This window comes from Ornithodoros turicata, chromosome 1, assembly GCF_037126465.1.
Source record: "Ornithodoros turicata isolate Travis chromosome 1, ASM3712646v1, whole genome shotgun sequence".
Classification (NCBI taxonomy): Eukaryota; Metazoa; Arthropoda; class Arachnida; order Ixodida; family Argasidae; genus Ornithodoros; species Ornithodoros turicata.
The window spans coordinates 19,618,537-19,637,665 of record NC_088201.1 but is presented as its reverse complement, the minus strand read 5'-3'; the positions used below and the strand labels follow the sequence as shown (position 1 = coordinate 19,637,665).

At 44.8% G+C, this 19,129-nt stretch overlaps 1 protein-coding gene across 1 annotated transcript in view; it reads right to left on the bottom strand.

Moving 5' to 3' along the window:
* The window catches only part of LOC135377597 (uncharacterized), a 113,542-nt gene that overhangs the window by 13,019 nt on the left and 81,394 nt on the right, over nucleotides 1-19,129 (bottom strand). Inside the window, exons 3-7 of the mRNA XM_064610131.1 lie at nucleotides 16,210-16,366; nucleotides 11,590-11,761; nucleotides 9,254-9,387; nucleotides 8,526-8,642; nucleotides 511-620 (exon numbers count right to left, since the gene is read on the bottom strand). Of these exons, the coding sequence (XP_064466201.1) occupies nucleotides 511-620; nucleotides 8,526-8,642; nucleotides 9,254-9,387; nucleotides 11,590-11,761; nucleotides 16,210-16,366 (690 nt within the window). The remainder of the gene's footprint in view (nucleotides 1-510; nucleotides 621-8,525; nucleotides 8,643-9,253; nucleotides 9,388-11,589; nucleotides 11,762-16,209; nucleotides 16,367-19,129) is intronic.

Sequence of the window (19,129 nt, the reverse complement as noted above, 5' to 3'; positions counted from 1 at the left end):
CACAGTCAAGTCCGGAAAATTGGTCAGCTACTTGTACAGGGTGTCTCACTAACTTATCACAAAAATATATTTAAAATCTACTCATGTGGAAATTATGGGATGAACAGTGTTTGTCTTTGGCAAACTTTTGCCATGATATACGATTACTTTGATTTTGGGCGTGAGAAATTGAATTTTCTGAATTGAATTCCGAAATTTGCCAAGCCAGTGACACTTTTTTTTTGTGTGTCAGAAACCGAAATCGCATATCGGAGTTCCCCCATTCCATCGCAATGTACATTCCCTACCATAATGGTAATACTAGCTGGAAAAAAACTGAAACCTTAATCTCCAGAAGCACAAATTGTCGGCCGTGGTCAGTTGTCTGCGAAGTTAATGCAACAAGCAGCGGGGAGGAAATTGTGACCCGCCTCTTCCTGTTTCCTCCTCACTGTTGTTTCCAATAACTCTTGTCTAAACTTTGCTGCTATCTGACATTCACATAAAAAATGTCACTACAAGATACTGCACCTTTCTAGAGTGAGCTCCATTGGAACAGCACCAGTTGGTTCTACCTCTTCTGCAAATACTTGACTATCGATAAGCAGAAGACGAACGTAGTTGATCACTCCAAGTAGTTGCTGAAAGGTTGAAAAACATGAATGCTAAGTTTGCACATACTATACAAACTTTTTACACCACAGTAGTGCACACCAGTAATTGGATTCCAGAGAGTGGTACAGTACTGGACAAAAGTTTACAGAACACGCTCCAGAGCATTCCTTGCTCAGAGTGACATATGGTAACAATGAATGTGGCCGTACGGACTTACAGACATATGCCTAGATCACCTGTTTGCAAGTCCGTATGACAGCATTCGCTGCAAGCGTGTCCCTCTGAGGAAGGAATGTGCCGGAGTGTGTTCTGTAAACTTTTGTCCAGCACTGTACATAATGGTGAACCTTCAAGGAAAAGCAAAGGGCACAAAGGATAACAAGTTGGCTTGCACTTTGTTTTGCTTTCATATTTCACTTTCACAGTGCTGCAATCAAATCCATTGACTAATGCATATATGTTCAATGTATTAAGGTTATCCTTTTTTTAATGGCGTTATATTTTACTTTTTTTTACTCCTCCACCAAATTTCAAGTGAGCAATGCTACAGTGCAGAAATGACACGATAAAGATACTAGAAAACGTGTGGTCACCACGTTATACAATCCTAAAAATCTTGAACTAATGCTTTCTAAGAGAACAATGAATAAACTTTGCAAGAGCTTATGAGGGGCCTTCAGCCTACACATTATGATATCGCAATCACATGAATGACACATTGCTAGACAGTTTTTAATTTCACAACAAGTTTACCGAGAAGGGTGTCTCATACATACAACCTGGTCCTCACACAGAAGCAGTGTGTGTACGAACACCAAATATTATCATAGAATACGGGCACTCTTCAAACTTGGCGCCGCCAGGAACGGCCGATATGTGCTAAACCGTTTTCCTGTGGTAGCCGCCGGCAGCTGGCGACCCACGCAGTTGAATTATGTAGTAAGTGAAGGCGTACGTATATGCAGTTATTGAATACAGTCAAAGTCCTTTACAACGAATGCCTTTTTAACGAAAAGACCGTTTTAACTAACGTTTTTTACGGTCCGGTCAGCGCTCCATAGGGCGCAATGTATAATTAGAACCTTTATAACGAAATTCTTTACAACGAAACTACCGAAATAACGAAGTAATTCTGCGGTCCGACTGCCGAAGCGCACGACCCATACAACGAAGTTTCAAAAGAAAATGCTCCTGACACGTGGCAATGGGCCGCGCAGCGTCGTTTACCCCCTCGCCACCTGAGTTGCGCGCCCGTCGTTTCCGGTTTCCGCGGGTTTTGTGATCGCATTATCGGAGGTAGAGTCACGAAATAGCCCCTATCTAGTGACTCTAATCGGAGGCAACGCTGTCGGAGGACACGGAGGTCATGTCCCTCCAGAGACCCTGTGGCCACTGACTCACTAGGGGCTGAATGCACAAAAGAAAGGGACTGCTGTCTTTTTTTGGTATTGTGACTGACAGGTTGGTAAACTGAAAGTGTGGTGCTTTGAACACACTTGTTCAAAAAAGGGTAACGAAGTTTTTTTAGTCTTAAGAAATTAATGAGTAAATAATCTTGCATATGCCATGAGCCGTATGAGTTCATAACCGGGCTCTACGGTGCTGTGCATTCAGAAATAAGAACGGCATTGCCCGCGACGGTGGCGACACCGGTCATCGGCTCCACGAAGCGTGCCGTAAACAAACCTCCGCGCGGTTCGTATTCAAACTCGTTCCCAGAAATTTGTTGTCATAGTGGAAACTGATGCAAAACTTAAAGGGGCCTACGACTCTGTGGTCGGACTTGACTTTGGTCGTTTTCGCACGATGCGTGATAGGTTTCTTCCTGAGTCTACGCTAATACGACACCGGTCATCGGCTCCGCGAAGGGTAACCTCCGCGTGGTTCGTATTCAAACTCGTTCTGAGAAATACGTTGTCATAGCGGAAACTGATGCCAAAATAGGGCCTACGACTCTGCGTTCGGACTTTGGTCGCCGCTGGAGCGGCAGACATTTTTACACGTGCGTGCGGTCAGTTTGAACTGCAATATCGCTCCACGGTCTTTTTTAACGAACTCACCTTTACAACGAATATATTCCGCGGCCTCTTGGACTTCGTTGTAAAGGACTTTGACTGTATTTGTATCGGAAGGGCCTAGCGCCAGCAGGAATCCACCGGGATGCGGAGGCGACGTGGATGGGTACCCCGTTCTCTAGCACAATGAAATAGTAGGCCACAGAATTCCAGCAAGGACTGGACAGCCTCCAAGACAAACCGAGTCCTGGAAGGCCTGTCTAAGTGACCACACAAGAAAATGTCCGCTGTGTGCACGATGAGGTCATAGCACAATGCCGAATCGCTATCTGAACCATCGCTCAGGTGACAGGCATTTTCAGAAGCAAAGTTCAGTGCATCTTGACATGTACGAGGTCTCTGCCAGATGGGTAAGAAGACTACGTTTGTGAAGAATTAGAAATTAGTCTTCAGTTTTACTTTAGTGTAAGACTGTGTTCCCTGCTCTCTCACACATTCTCAATTTTTTGTAATGTATGTGTTCAAACATTCAGCAGTTACTACCGCAGCAGCTGGAGCGAGCGCACGTGTGGCGTGCAAGATTCACGAGAATCACTTTTTGTTCGGAACCTAATAAAGGTCGGTTGGTTGTTGGTTGGACTGCTGGACCCCTGGTCACTTCAATTGGCGACAACGGATACGGAGTTACTTACACAATCGACGATGGCCACTGATGCAGCCGGAGAGTCCACGTCGCAAGGCATTCGGAAACGGCAATGTACCTGGGACACGTCGAGCCGTTCGATCCGAACACGCCAGACGCCTGGGGCTGCTATTTGGAATGCACGAATTTCTACTTTGAATTAAATGGAATCATGGAGGAAAGTCGTAGGAGGTCAGTCTTTTTAACCCTTTGTGGACCTGGGACTTACACACTGGCTCGATCTCTGCTGCTTCCACGGAAATTGTCGGAATGCTCATGCAGCGAGGTGCACAAGTCACTTACAGAACATTTCGGCCCGCAACCCTCGGAGATTCTTCGACGATTTCATTTTCACAAGAGAGATTGGCACGAAGGGGAGAGCATAACGAAAGACATGGCCGAAATACGAAGACTCGGTGAGTTCTGTAATTTCACCGATTTCGATAATATGCTTCGAGATCGTCTGGTCTGCGGCATCAGGGGTCAAACGATCCAGAAACGTTTATTCGCAGATCTTTGTTTGACACTCAAGTCTGCTTTGGAGTTAGCCCTAGCTGCAGAGGCGGCTAACAAGAACGTTTCCGAGATCAAGGAATCTACGAGAGACATGACAGAGCCGAGACAGAGAAAGACTGACAGAGCCGACCCACATTGTATTGTGCTCAATGTGAATAAATGAATATAAAAAAAAAAAACATCAACTACACTTCGAATCATCCGAAAACTAAAGAAGTAATCAACAAAAGTCCAGATTGCAATTTCCGAACAGGACAGGGAACACCTGCATTTGCTGTGGAGAGTGCCACGGAGGACAGAGCTGTCGTTTCAAAGATGCAACCTGCAACTTCTGCAAGTAGAAAGGCCACTTGGAGCAAGTATGTTTCAAGAAATGCATGGCTGCTATGAGAGCTTCACCACAAGGACTGGTGCATCATCTGCAGGACGTGATGCCTGAAAGGGACATTATGTATCACTTAGATCCGCTACAGTCTACCAGAAACTAGGAACCGATTAAGGTCGACGTTGAACTTGACGGAGCTTCAGTAACCATGGAGGTGGATTCGGGAGCTGGGCCTTCGATTCTCAGTGAGTTCACGCATAGAAGACTATGGAGTCGACCTCCTAAGCTGCAGCCATCATCGACGATTCTGCGGACGTGGGTACTCGACGTCGACGTACAATTCAAGAATGTGAAGACTCGACAGTCGATTCTAGTAGTACCTGGTGATGGACCTTGTCTGCTGGGGCGTTCATGGTTCAGGGATTTAGGCATTCAGGTCCAGGGAGTTCACGACGTCATTGACAACAGACGGGCATGGTTGAGCAACCCAGTGTTTGGTGAAGCACTGGGGAAGTTTACAGGACCACCAGTTTCTGTTGACATCGAAAAGGAGGAAACGCCAGTGTTCAAGAAATGTCGTCCAATTACGTTCGCAATGAGGGACAAAGTGGCCACTGCCATACAGAAGATGGTCTCTGAAGGAGTAGTGTAGCCTATAGAATTTGTGAGGTGGGCCACACCGATAGTTTCCGTGCACACGCGTGACAGTACTTTGCGGATATGTGGAGACTGCAGGTGTACGGTGAACGCAGTCAGTCAACCAGACAAGTACCCCTTACCAACGGCGACAGAGATGTTTGCCATCTTGGCAAATGGCGCAGTTTTCAGCAAGCTCGACCTTGCACAGACGTACCTGCAGTTGCCAGTTGATGAAGACTCGTCGAAGCTTTTGACGCTGAATACACTATTGGGCCTTTCCAAAGTAAAGCGCTTACCATTCGGTGTGTCGGCCGCGCCTGGAATTTTTCAACGTTTTATTGAGACGTTACTGCGAGACATACCAGGTGTTGCGGTATACCTGGATGACATCACCATCACCGGCCTGTGTGTTCAAGAACATGACCAGAGAGTTCGGGCGGTGTTGGAACGTTTACAACATTCAGGGCTGCGACTCCACGGCAAGAAGAGCTTGCTTGCCGTACCTTCCATGAACTTCTTAGGGTTCAATATCAGCACCGCAGGGATACGTCCATGCACCAACAAGGTGAAGGCTATTCATGACGCAAGAGAACCGATGGACAAGAAAGAGCTTCAAGTATTTCTTGGCCTAGTTAACTTTTACGAGCGTTTTATAGCGAACAAAGCAACACTTCTTGAGCCCTTACACCGACTGCTGGACAAGAATGCCAACTGGAAGTGGACAAAGGCGCACGCAGCAACTTTCGAAAAATCAAAAACGCTTTGAGTTCGGAACTTCTCCTCTGCCACTATGACTTAACGAAGGACTTGGTTCTTGTTTGTGATGCATCCCCATACTGTGTAGGCGCTGTCGTATCACATGTCAACGACGCTGGATTGGAGATACCGATCGCTTTTGCTTCACGAATACTGCACGAGAGTGAGCGGAACTATGCCCACATTGACAGGGAAGCTTTGGCAGTTATTTTTGGTGTCACCACGTTCAGACAGTACCTCTACGGACAGAAATTTGTAGTCTATACGGACCACAAGCCATTACTTGGGATTTTTCACCCACATCTGCAGATGCAGCAAATTCTTTCACCGTGAATGCTTCGCTGAACACTGACATTGGGAGCATACAACTACGAGCTTTGTTACAGGAAGGGAACTGACACGGGCACCGCAGATGCCTCGAGTCAACTGCCCCTACATGCCCAGACTGAAGACCACGAGGATCCTAATCCTCCTGAAGCCTTCCTGATCGAAGAAGTGCCACAAGCGGATATTCATGCAAGGAATATTGCTACAGAGACAGAAAAGGACTCATTGCTGTCTCGGGTACGACAATGGACTCTACACGGTTGGCCAAAGTCAGCACTCAAAGAGGAGGATTCCAAGCAATACTGGACACATCGCTCAGAGATATCCATACAGAGCGGTTGCCTACTTTGGGGCATGAGAGTGATCATCCCTCAAGCTCTTCGACGGGAGATTCTCACGACTCTACATTCAGGACATGCTGGTATCGTCCGTACAAAGACACTAGCAAGAAGCTTTGTTTGGTGGCCTGGTATTGACGCAGATATCGAGTGACGACATGTACAATATGTCAGATGACATGTATGCAGATATGACATGTACAATATGTGAGATGACACGAAACATGCCACCAAAGGACGTGACCCATCCGTGGATACCCCCCACAAAAGCCATGGTCAGGACTTCACATGGACTATACGGGACCCTTCCAGGGCCAGACCTTCCCGGTCTTGGTGGACGCCTTTTCAAGACGGTCGGAGGTGGTGCGAGTCACATCCATGAGCGCAGCAGAACTAATCGGACGCTTGCGAAGGATCTTCTCGACTCACGGATTACCGGATATTGTCGTATCGGACAATGGTACTTCATTCACTTCGTCAGAGAATGCAGACTTCCTGAAAAGGAATGGCATCAAGCACATCTTTTCTCCACCATATCATCCGCAGTCGATCGGCGTGGCCGAACGAATGGTGCAGACAGTGAAGAATCAACTTCGCCAGCTACGGCGCGACAATTTTCATTGTCGTTTGTCACGATTGCTGTTTACACTGCGGGTGATGCCATCAACTACTACTGGGAAGACTCCATCGGAACTCCTCATGAATCGAAGATTGAAGACACCTACTTCATCAGGTTCAGCCGGTTACCAATGCCATGAAAGAGCAGCGGTGCAAGGAGGGCACGCCAAAGTTTCAAGTGGGAGACGAAGTGTTCATGCGAGACTACACTGGAGGCAATAAGTGGATACCTGCTATAGTAATGCGTGCCCAGGGTACTTGTACCTATGAGCTGAGACGTAAGGATGGTAACCTTCAACGAGCTCACATCAACCAGATACGAAAACGATGCACTCAACGAACCGAGAGCGACAGGTCGGATGACGACTGGTCGTGGCTACCGACTTCACCGGTAGAACAAGACCGACAGAACGTCCAGGGACTGTGGTGACAGCCCTTCGTCTCCTGTTTGCCGACCAAGGCGAGCTCGGCGGAAGCCAGACTTCTACGGTGTAGGTGTCTCCGGCTAGGTGGGAAGGACTGTTATGTATGTGTTCAAACATCCTGCGGTTACTACCGAAGGAGCTGGAGCGAACGCATATGTGGCATGCAAGATTCACGAGAATCACCTAATAAAGGTCGGTTGGTTGTTGATTGGACTCCTGCTTGGCCCCTAGTCACTTCATTTTAATTCACTTCATTTAATGTTTGCTAAGTCTTCTAAATTAATCTACAAACTGAGTTGAACTGACTGAGAATATATGGCATAATGTACGCTACAAATTATGCCATCAAATTATTGCTATAAATTATGCTATATATATTACCTAAATATACAGGGTGTTTCAAAAAACGTGTCGTTCGGACTTTATAAAAAAACGGGGCAACGGAAAAATACAGGGTAAACGGCATTTGTGTGGCAACTGAATTTGCCATCTTGCCAAAATATTTTCATTTGATTTTAATTAAAATAAATTGAATTTCTTTAATTGAACTCCAAAATTTCCCAAGTCAACCTAACGTTTTTTTTTACAGAATTAGAGAGCCCGTAGGGAACTTAGTCAGATCCACCAAGAAATCCGCTCAATATTGCAAATGGAACTACCCAAAAAAAGTCCCGAAATTGTGGCTTCAAGACGTGCAGCACAAGACGTGCCCATAACAAGGCGGTTGACATTCCACCATACGTTGATAAGCGGCAAACAAAAAGTGATTCCGCCTCTTTTTTTTCAACCTTCTATCTTTCATGGGGGCAGGAGCATGTCCTCCTCTCCACTAATCCTTGCGTCTGATTTGGTGCGCCGTTGAATACCCGAAACTTTGAAGCCTCAATTTCGGGACTTTTTTTGGGGAGTTCCATTTGCAATATCGAAAGGATTTCTTGGTGGATCTGACTAAGTTCGCTATGGGCTCTATAATTCTGTAAAAAAAACATTAGGTTGACTTGGGAAATTTTGGAGTTCAATTAAAGGAATTCAATTTATTTTAATTAAAATCAAATGAAAATATTTTGGCAAGATGGCAAATTCAGTGGCCACACAAGTGCCGTTTACCCCGTATTTTTCCGTCGCCCCGTTTTTTAATAAAGTCTGAATGACACGTTTTTTGAAACACCCTGTATATTTTATTTATATTATTTATATATTTTATTTATATATATATATATATAATATATATATATATTTACCTAAATAATATATATTACGCTACAAATTATCATGCAATTTGCAAAGTACCTGGCAAATTCTTGCTCGTTCTTCTTCAGTCCAGTGTGCAGTTGGTTGAGTGACACCCGCATGATGTTTGGCCCAAGAAAGAACTGCACGCCAGACATCTTCCTCTTCCATTGCTAGCTGGAGTGGAAGGTGGTAGGTAATTTTAAGACATACCATGTGTCCATCAACATAAGAAGGGTTTGTGCAAATATCCAAGTTTTCAAGATTTCTTTTTCTACAGAGCTATTAAAGAGGTTCCTCGCATAATTTCCTACTCTAATGACTATCTCCCTTCTGGGTTCACTCAAAAATCAACACTACCCAGAGCAAGCGTGCAAGAAAATGGATGGTGTAACTAGATGGAGAGCTAGCATTAGAGTCACTTAAAGTTGAAATCCACTGATTTTGATTGCCGCATATACAGCGTAGCAGACCGCCTCTAAGAAAAGTGTTTTGTGTCAACAGCCTTCAAGCGAACTGTCTCAAAATATGACCAGCGGACGATTTTCAGCAGACTTTACATTTTGGGTATTTCATGATTTTGAGAACCAATCACAATGTGTTGTTTATACACATGCCCCACAGAAAATCGTGCACTGCACTGCATTATCTCAATCTTGCTCACGTCACCAATATGGCTCAAGCAGTGTGTATCGCAAACCACCAAAGACATCCCGTCTCTCATGAAGAAATAAAAATTAAGTTATGAAACTTCTTTTGCTAAATCCTTGTATATAGGTGGCACTCACATAATCTGAGGATACAAGATGGATCACAGCATCTTTAGGAAGGTTGAAAAATGCTGTTGTTTTGACACATTCTGGCGCATTTTCACCAACATATGCCGTGCATCTGTCAACGAAAGACTTGCCACCTTTGGTTCCTAAAAACATCAAAAAACATATTTAGATACTTGACACATCAGCTTTCATGCAAATGGGACATTGTGTGCAAATGATATGAAATGAGCTTGTGTTGTGTTCTTATGTTACACCCTTGTTGTTGCTGTGCCCAAGCTCAGGCTTCGTTGTCATAGATTAAATTGCGGCAGCATCACAGCACAAAGAGTAGAGCATATTAACTTCAGACTGCCTTTGTGCTAACACAGGCGTTCAAACGTTGAATACACCACAGAAGCAAGTCTGCACGTGGAGTTGTCTCTGTTCACACAGTGCATTCCTCATACTCAGTATGTATTTACCCTACCGTTTTGCCACAGTATTTTATGTTTTTACTGAAGCTCACAAAAGGCAGTGACGGCATACACTCTAAATCTCCATGATGAAAAAAGTTCAATGAATGTATGGGAGGCCGGTGTTGTACTCAACGTAAAGAAGAAATGGCTCCAAACAAATCTCTGCAGCTACTATAACTTCTCACATGTAGTACGCTACAACCATGCTCTGTTGACACTCCTGGCAGCGAAAAGGCATCGTTTTCATAGTTTGGCAAGCTAGTGAGAAATGACAGCAAGACGAAGCATAAATATTTTACATGTTAACTGAATTTTACGGATGCAGATTAGATTTGTATTGCACACATGATGACACACAACGCACAATTGTTAGTGTACAAATCCAAGTCACGCAATTTGAATACTATCTGCAACATCTGCATTCTTCATCTCGAGCAACCCCCTGCCAGTAAAGATTAAAGGAGGTATGAACTCCTATCTGCAGGTATTTAGTTACGGGTGTAATAGGTGTAATATTGTTCTTCTACGCTTCGTAATTCTATTTACAATTTATTGTTCAATACTTCTCCTTCATAACGTGTGCAGCGTTAACACAAAAAAGCACTTTTTTTTTCGGGTATGGGTGAGTACACGTACCGCCATCCAGATACCTCTATCCATTGTTACGTCATCTGAAGAATTGTAGCACCCAATCAGGCGCCAACGCGGAGGTTCACATAATGTTCTGCTCTACACTCCTAAAATGAACTTCACCACATAGCATGCTCCTAGCTAACCATCATCCCGAATGACAACGTTCTCGTCCCTGATTTGTTGAAAACGGGAGGCGGAGCCTATTTTGTTGCCCTAATACCGTACATAATGTTACACTGATACCGGTTACATGATAACGGGAGGCTGAGCCTCCCGTTATCAACAAATCGGAGCGAGAACGTTGTCATTGGGGATGATGGTTGGCTAGCAGCGTGCTATATGTGGTTTAGATACGGACCTATCAGATTCATTTATACAAAAGGTGTCACAGCAAACAAGTTAATATCGCCGTCTGGAGCCGACACAGTCGGCGTGCTAGCTTGATAGAGGTCACAGCCTTCAAAATACCTGACACCAAAGTGAAATTGGTGCACGGCCGCATGGACATCCGAAGTTGGTAGCATTTTCTTCCGACTGAGGTGTGTGACAGAAGACGGAACACACCGAAAAGAACGGAACCGTTCGTCGGCAGTAGCAACGAGCGAGTCTACTGCGTGCTACCTAACTTTCCTTTCGTTCTACTGCGTGTTCCGTCTTCTGTCTCAGTTGTAGGTCTCAGCGAATTGTTGACAACGATGCCAACTTGCTCGCATCCAAAAGTCAGCTAAACCAGCTCGCTAGCATCTTCATTCACGCAAACACCGCATTCCGCACGTCAAGACCGTCAAGACACGCTCATCATGTTTATTTACGTGGTTCGATAAATTTGCGGGGAGTGGCGCAAGCATCGCGTCTGGAAGTTCCGGTTTTGTTTCGTACGCCAGACGACTGGGTGAAGTGCGTTGTATTTGAAGAGAGACCACAGGACTTCAGTGAACGACGCCATGATTTGCGGCAGATTGCTAGAATTGCTACAGACATCCAAGACATCCTATGCTCTGACTTTTTAGCGGCAGTGCTCCAAACCATATGACCCGTCTCGCATCCAAAAGATTCGATTGCGAAATTCATAGTTAACTTAACAGTCGCGCAAGTGATACAAAGAGCAGATTTTAAATGTCTGCAAAATCTATGGACTGCCGAATAATTCGCTGTACTGAAGTGAAAGTGACTGGAAATGGGCTTTGACTCACGGTAATGGTTGTGCAGGAGCTCGAGTACAATCTAGTACAACAGAATTTTTAAAATGCGTATTACCTGAACTTGAAACTCTGTCTTCCATGGCAAGTGCTGAGGCCAAGAATGTACAGGCATTATGTATGGACATGGTGCTCGTGACATGATCCTCACAGCTTTGCCGTAACTCCTCAATGCCTAGTTCGTGGGATAGTGCTAGAGCTTCAAACACAGTGCTATCTTGCAAGTGGATCTGAAAGACATGGTTTCTGAACGTAAACAAAAAAATGAAGATCATAGTTATTAATCACATTACAAATACAATACAAATTTCTCATTGACAAGTGCGGGCATCTTGCTTTAGCTAGAGACATGTACCGGAATGCATGCCACTAAGTTGGTATAACCCTATTTTATCATTTGCAGCCATTCTACAGGGTGTCCCAGCTAAATGCGAACATAACTTTTTTTTAAATATATATATCACCTTTTCCGAGATGAAATCAATTGCAACATAGCATATGCTGAAGGGCATTCCTTAGGAGGGCATTAGCAAACTCCTAAGGTAATGTCTTAATTAACTTTCAATAATTAACTTTTTAATTATAAAAGCTAGGAAGTTGTACGAATGAGAACATCTGGTCCCTTCGGTCACCTGATACCGGAGCCGTTTTCAGAACAAAAAATCCGTTCGATAAATCGTCCGCAAAAAATTCGTGAAGGAACACCATTTTTTTCTTTATTTTGTTCATTGCGCATCTCCGGAGACGCGTCTTTCCTTCACCCCCAATGTGAGAAGGTGAAAGAGCACACTATCGCCTCTTGTGTAATCGAAAACGATTAAGAATGCGTTCCAAAACCTACTCGAGTCAACTCGGGAGTAGCTCCCTACCCCAAGCGCCGTTCCAAAACCGGGTCGAGTAACTCGATGAAGTCACTACCTGCGTTCCAAAACAAGGTAGAGTAATCAGAGAGTTACTCGATTCAACTCTCCTCGGAAGGCCGGTCAGGGACAGAGTCACTAAATAAGTGACTCTGGAAGGTTCGCTCGAGTAATGACGTCATGCTTTTAGGTGCGTTCCAAAACAAACCCTTGAGTCGAGTAGGTCACATGACCGAGTTGTACCATGTGACCACAGAGTACGCGCCCGGTCGAGTAGCTTTGGTAGCTTTGGGAACGCATGCGGGACTCCGACCGAGTTAAGATGGAGGACATGTCATCACGGCTGTCATCTCGCGCGCGACAGATTTATTTTACAGAGATTGCTTGTCTCTGATGAACAATATGATGATATACGAAGATGAACAATACAAAAGGTGGAAGCCGCTTGTTGGAATCCTGGAACTGAGGTAGTGGTGTGGGCGTGATTAGGGTCACGGAAATGTCCGCGGCGTCGGAGTCGAATGTGAGCTGAACGGCTGAAACAAAATACGTAATCAGAGCGCGATGAAGCGGTTCTGATAGTATACGTATCGCGAAGCGCGCAAAAGCCTCCTGTTTCATTCACCGAAGTCTGAGATTGGGCGAAAAGACGGGAAATTCGTGACAGAGTAATGTCGTGTTGTCCCTTCCTTCCACAGCTCAGAATTTATCCAAGTTCCACTCAGGCATTTATCCAACAGCTAGCCTGCGCCTATGGTACATATTTTATCTGAAACCTATTCACACCACCGTACAGACAAACCACCTGACAACTGTGAAGGTAAAGGCACACACGCACACAATAGTAGTAATAATAATAATGCTGGTCAGTAATAGCCCTTGCTCCTAATATAGTTTTGAACGTTTCACATAGAGCTGTGTCTTTACAAGGACCACGTGGCTATAAGGCAGTGAAACAAATAAACATTTCACTGCAGCTGTTAGTGAACATATGCTAAATAGATAATGGAAAAGCGACGTACATGAAGACAAAATAGAAAGGCGCACCAGCACATTTTGTCCACTTTGTCCTTTGCACACTTTGTCCTGGGAAATGTATCCGGCTCATATGTTTTTGGGCGTTCGCCTGGTCCTCAGAAGCCATGTCGCACAATCCGCATCGGAAGAGTGTTACCCTTTCGGTGTCCAGTCGTGTATCGATAACCCGTCGTGGAGGTAGAGGCTTTTCTACAACCAAACGTTCAGCTGGTTTCGATACCGCGCTTTCGCGGGAAAGAGCAGACGACAAAAGCATGACGTCATTACTCGAGCAAACCTTCCCTGACCGGTCTTCCGAGGAGAGTTGAATCGAGTTAACTCTCTGGTTACTCCACCTTGTTTTGGAACGCAGGTAGTGACGTCATCGAGTTACTCGACCCGGTTTTGGAACGGCGCTTCGGGTAGAGAGCTACTCCCGAGTTGACTCGAGTAGGTTTTGGAACGCTCCCTTTGTCGTCTGCTCTTTTCCGCGAAAGCGCGGTATCGAAACCAGCTGAACGTGTGATTGTCGAATAGCCTCGACCTCCACGACGGGTTATCAATACACAACTGGACACCGAAATGGCAACACTCTTCTAATGCGGATTGTGCGACATGGTTTCTGAGGACCAGGCGGACGCTCAAAGACTTGTGAGCCGGATACATTTCCCAGGACAAAGTGAGTCTCGCTGGTGCTCATTTCTATTTTGTCTTTATGTACGTCGCTTTTGCATTATCTATTTAGCATATGTTCACTAACAGCTGCCCTGCAATATTTATTTGTTTCACTGCCTTGTAGCCACGTGGTCCTTGTAAAGGCAGAGCTCTATGTGAAACGTTCTTAACTATATTAGGAGCAAGGGCTATTGCTGACCAGCATTCTTATTATTATTATTATTACTTTTGTGTGCGAGTGTCCGAAATGGGATTTTAAATGGAATATTACTTTTCTTCCTTTACCTTCACAGTTGTAAGATGGTTTGTCGGTACGTTCGTGTGAACAGGTTTCAGATAAAATATGTACCATAGGCGCAGGCTAGCTGGTGGATAAATGCCTGGGTGGAAGCTGTGGAAGGAAGGGACAACACGACAGAACTCTGTCACGAATTTCCCGTCTTTTCGCCCAAGCTAAGACTTCTTTCAATGTGACTGAAACAGGAGACTTTTGCGCGCTTTGCGATACATGTACTATCAGAACCGCTTCATCGCGCTCTGATTATGTGTTTTGTTTCAGCCGTTCTGCTCACATTCGACTCCGACGCCGCGGACATATCCGTGACCCTAACCACGGCAGCACCACTACCGCAGTTCCAGGATTCCAACCAGAAGCTTCCACCTTTTGTATTTTTCATCTTCTGTCGTCATGATGTTAACATTTGTCTCTTTTTATTTCTGTTGACTACTAAATGCAACGGGATGTATCCACTTCATGCATTTGGGGTAGATAATGGTATGTGAACTCTTCCATCCCACAACACATTAACAAATAAATGACGACAATATCAGCTGCTTTTCCCTTTCATTATCCAATAGAGGGGCTTAAGAATAATTCTGCAGTGTCTTGGAAGAAATACTACCAGACAAGCAATCTCTGAATGTAACTGTTCAGTAAGTAACTACATACACAAAGTGCTGAAAAAGTCAAATGCCCACTGGGCCGACAAGACAGAGTTCAACTATGTCCGACGGGGCATGGTGACTCCTGTAAACAGCTCGTAATACATTCCCGGTCGTCGTTATCGTCGTCTCTGTAAAATAAATCTGACGCGCGCGAGATGAGAGCGGTGACGACACCGACCCCATCTTAACTCGGTCCCCCATGCGTTCCCAAAGCTACTCGACCGGGTGCGTACTCTGTGGTCACATGGTACAACTTGGTCATGTGACCTACTCGACTCGAGGGTTTGTTTTGGAACGCACCCTAAAAGAAAACAGAAAATGCAACCCAAGATAAAGGCAGTTCCGATAGAGTCACCCGATACATTTGTTTTTGTTTTGTTTCTGCATATTAAAGCTCATCTTCGACGCATGAGGCGGCACTGTGCTCCTTCACCCTCTCACATTGGGGGTGAAGCAAAGACGCGTTTCCGAAGATGCGCAATGAACAAAATAAAGAAAAAAATGGTGTTCCTTCACGAATTTTTTGCGGACGATCTATCGAACGGATTTTTGTTCTGAAAACGCCTCCGGTATCGGGTGACCGAAGGGACGAGATGTTCTCATTGGGACAACTTCGTAGCTTTTATAATTAAAAAGTTAATTATTGAAAGTTCAATAAGACACTGCCTTAGGAGTTTGCTAATGGCTTCCTAAAGGAGTGCCCTTCAGCATATGCTATATTGCAATTGATTTCATCTCGGAAAAAGTGATATATATATTTTCTGAAAATATGTTTGCATTTAGCTGGGACACCCTGTATATCCATTCCACAGCCCGTATGAGAAAGAAATGGGGGGAGGGGGGGCTCTCTCTGTCGCAGAGGTCCACAAGGCATTGGGCGTAGAATTTACTTAGGTGACCTTCAATTTAAATAATTCAATTAAGCAAAACTTAAGACTAGTTAATCAATAATTTATAAATGTGATTATTCTACTAAACGAGCACATCGTCAGGAAAGAAGTGCATCATTCGTGTCTTTAATAGTAGCTTATTATAAATAAAAGTAATTGCAGAGTTTCTTACTGTTATTTACTTATTTTTACAATTATTATTAAAGTACCCCAAAGACCCACGCATAGTTCCTCTAGATCTTGTCCTTTACACTTTAACCTTCAACCTTGACATGCGTACAAAGTACTGACCTTTCCCATGTAGATGTACATAAGAATAGACTGAAAGACGTCTGGCTTAGCATGAGGAAGACGAATTGGCGTAGGACTGCCAGGAGGTGCGGGCGTCACCGTGGACCCTGGGACTTTACATACTTCTCCTCTTTTTAGGTTTTGAAAATTTGTACACCTGAAAGAATATGCAAAGAATATGATGTAGTCCTTGACGTTTACTGGATATTGCTTTGACATGGAAGATGCAGCCTTTCGTTGAGTTTGAGGGGCCGAAGGTCGAAACGTGACCCACTATAGTCAGTGACAACATAAGTCATACACTTGACCCCGCCCCCCCCCACAAGAACTGCTCCGCGCCCGCGAATGTAGTGCGGCGCGGCCAAGTGGGGGACTGGGGAGAGAGGGAAAGCCGGCACTACATCGGGAAGCGGGGGCGTCGTGCAAAAGCTGGTAGCCAATAGCAGGAGCCTTCCACAGATGAGTGGGCGGTCCCAATTGTAGGACTTAAGTTGTCACTGATTGTAGAGTCAATAAACTGGACCCGTGCGTCGAAAGGATGCACTTGTTGCCACAGACTACAAGCCAGGAAGAGAGGAGGTTTAGCCCCTTCTTACTTGGGCCTATGCTGGAGAAAACCTTCACGTTTCATGAGCTGCTGCTCTAACTTCACTCAGCATAAATCCTTCGATTTTGGCTGCGCCGTGTTACACAACAAACGCCACGCGCTCTTGCCCAAGAACGATCACCCTAGTGTACCTGTAGCGCGTGCGAGAAGTTTTTTTATGTGCACGCCATCTAAAAATCCCTCAACACATCCAAAGAGCTACGTGCGGTGCTGACGTCACTTCCATGACGTGGAGAGTCCCTCGCTAGCAGAGCCGCGCCGTGTCCGTAGCAGACGAATTTTCTTTGAGAAATGATACGTCGCGGCTGCTCCCCACGCTGATGGTACGCCATAGGGACCTGATTACGTCACGCCAAGAGATCAGTTCGGACCTCCAAGGTCGCGCCGCACCGATCATGGCAGCTTTCTTGGGGCATTTTTATAAATTTAACCGCGCAGTGATAGGACACCGTACAGCTGAAATATTGTGCATGGTGGCTCCTGAGTCCTGACAGACTGCGTGATGAACGAAGCAGTGCTCCAGCAATGCTAAAAACGAGGTCACTTCCTTGTCCCTTTAAAGTATTCATGGTGTATTCCTTCCTTGAAACTTTGCATCATTTTATTCCTCGTTCCCAAGTTTCTAAAGTTTCAATTTGCGAGTTGCATAAGGTGAGTAAATATACTACGTACGTTGGCGTCGATATAAGCCCAGACAATGCAAAGAGAAAAGAAACATAGTTCGAGTACTTTCAGCGTTAAATTCTTGCGTTGCCATTGTATATCTCGTGCAGGGTTCAACCTGCCACCCAGAATAAATAACGGCATATTACTGTCGCTACTGCCCTCAAACCTCGATATCACTATCTTAATTTAAAAGTAATGTGACGCCGCTTCCGGCACTGAACAAAATGCGGGATAATGGTTTTCCACTATTCTTGCGCTAATGCGTGACCGTCGTTCGAGTGTCTCCGGTTGCAGTTATGGACTACGCAATAATGAGCCTGAAATATAAACCACGCAAAAACTTGATACAACATAACGGTCGAAGGACAAATGCATTGCCTGCACCGCAGACATGAAAGCCACAAGCGTCGAGATTGCCTAGTTTCCCAAATATTTTAGATTAAAGCAGCCGATAATGAACCGCTATCTCTTTGCAAAGGTTGTGTTACCGTTCAACGTGTAATGCTGCAATTGAAATCGGAGCGGGTCACCATACCTGTATAAGACTGAGGCGTAATGGAATGAGCAAACAAAGCATTTTCGTTCTTGTTGTGATGTGTCTCGTCTTTCACCCCTCTTCTTTTTTATTTAATTTGCCGCACGTCCTTCTATTTTTTTTTCTTTGTCGTAAGTAGCGACAGCTGAAAAAGACGTGGCTGCTCATATTTTTAAGAAAAATAAATTCTCGGTATAAAGTAAAAGTGGCGATCGAGACAAATGGTCTTTTACTGATACAAGTGACTAATATATTACATCATGGCCTTCCATGATAGCCTAGAAGTTTACACTTCACCGTTAATTTGCCTACGGAAATAAAAATAAATAAACTGCCATATGTCAGCGTCCATTGTATGTTGGTAGTTTCATCGATGCATTACCGTATACAGGCACACAATGTAATTGATAGTTGAGAAGGAATTGTTACTCAAGATAGAACGGTCAATAGGCATACCCAAGGAAGCGCAATGTCAGTTCGGCAAGTGCGCTTCTTCGCAGCAAGAGTACAAGTGTGGCAAAGCACCCTTTACAGGATGCTGCTACGGAGCATGCATGTAGCTGTACCATCCGAAGAACAGAATCCCTGCGGCTAGTTTGGACATAATTCGTAATACAGCCCTTTCGCTTAAAATAGGAACTGAATCGTCACATATTTTACCACTTGAGAGTTGACCCGAAACAGAATGCGTGAAGACTAATCCCAACACATCAAAAAGAAAATTTTCGGATCGACTTCAGTTTGCTCCCAAAAACAAACAATAGTTAATCTCGGTCGTCGGTTAAGATGACACCACAGACGCAGTTTAGTGTAGCTAAAAATTCATTGCATACAGTCGATTAATTGCTGTACGTGTCCAGTGTACGTTCAATACTCATACTGTACACCAATTTCTCTCACGTTCATGGTTGAAGCGCGTCGCGTCTTTCTTGTTTCGTCGCTTGACCTTTTCTTTGTACGAAGGGATGAGTCTCCCTGAGCAGTAAGAAGTTGGCAAAGAAAAGAAAAAAGAAGAAGAAGAAAAGCATTGGTGACTCTTAGACTAAACGACCCTTTCCTCCGGAAAGTTAATTTCGCAAAGTGCAGAGAGACAGAGCCCGACGTTATGCGCT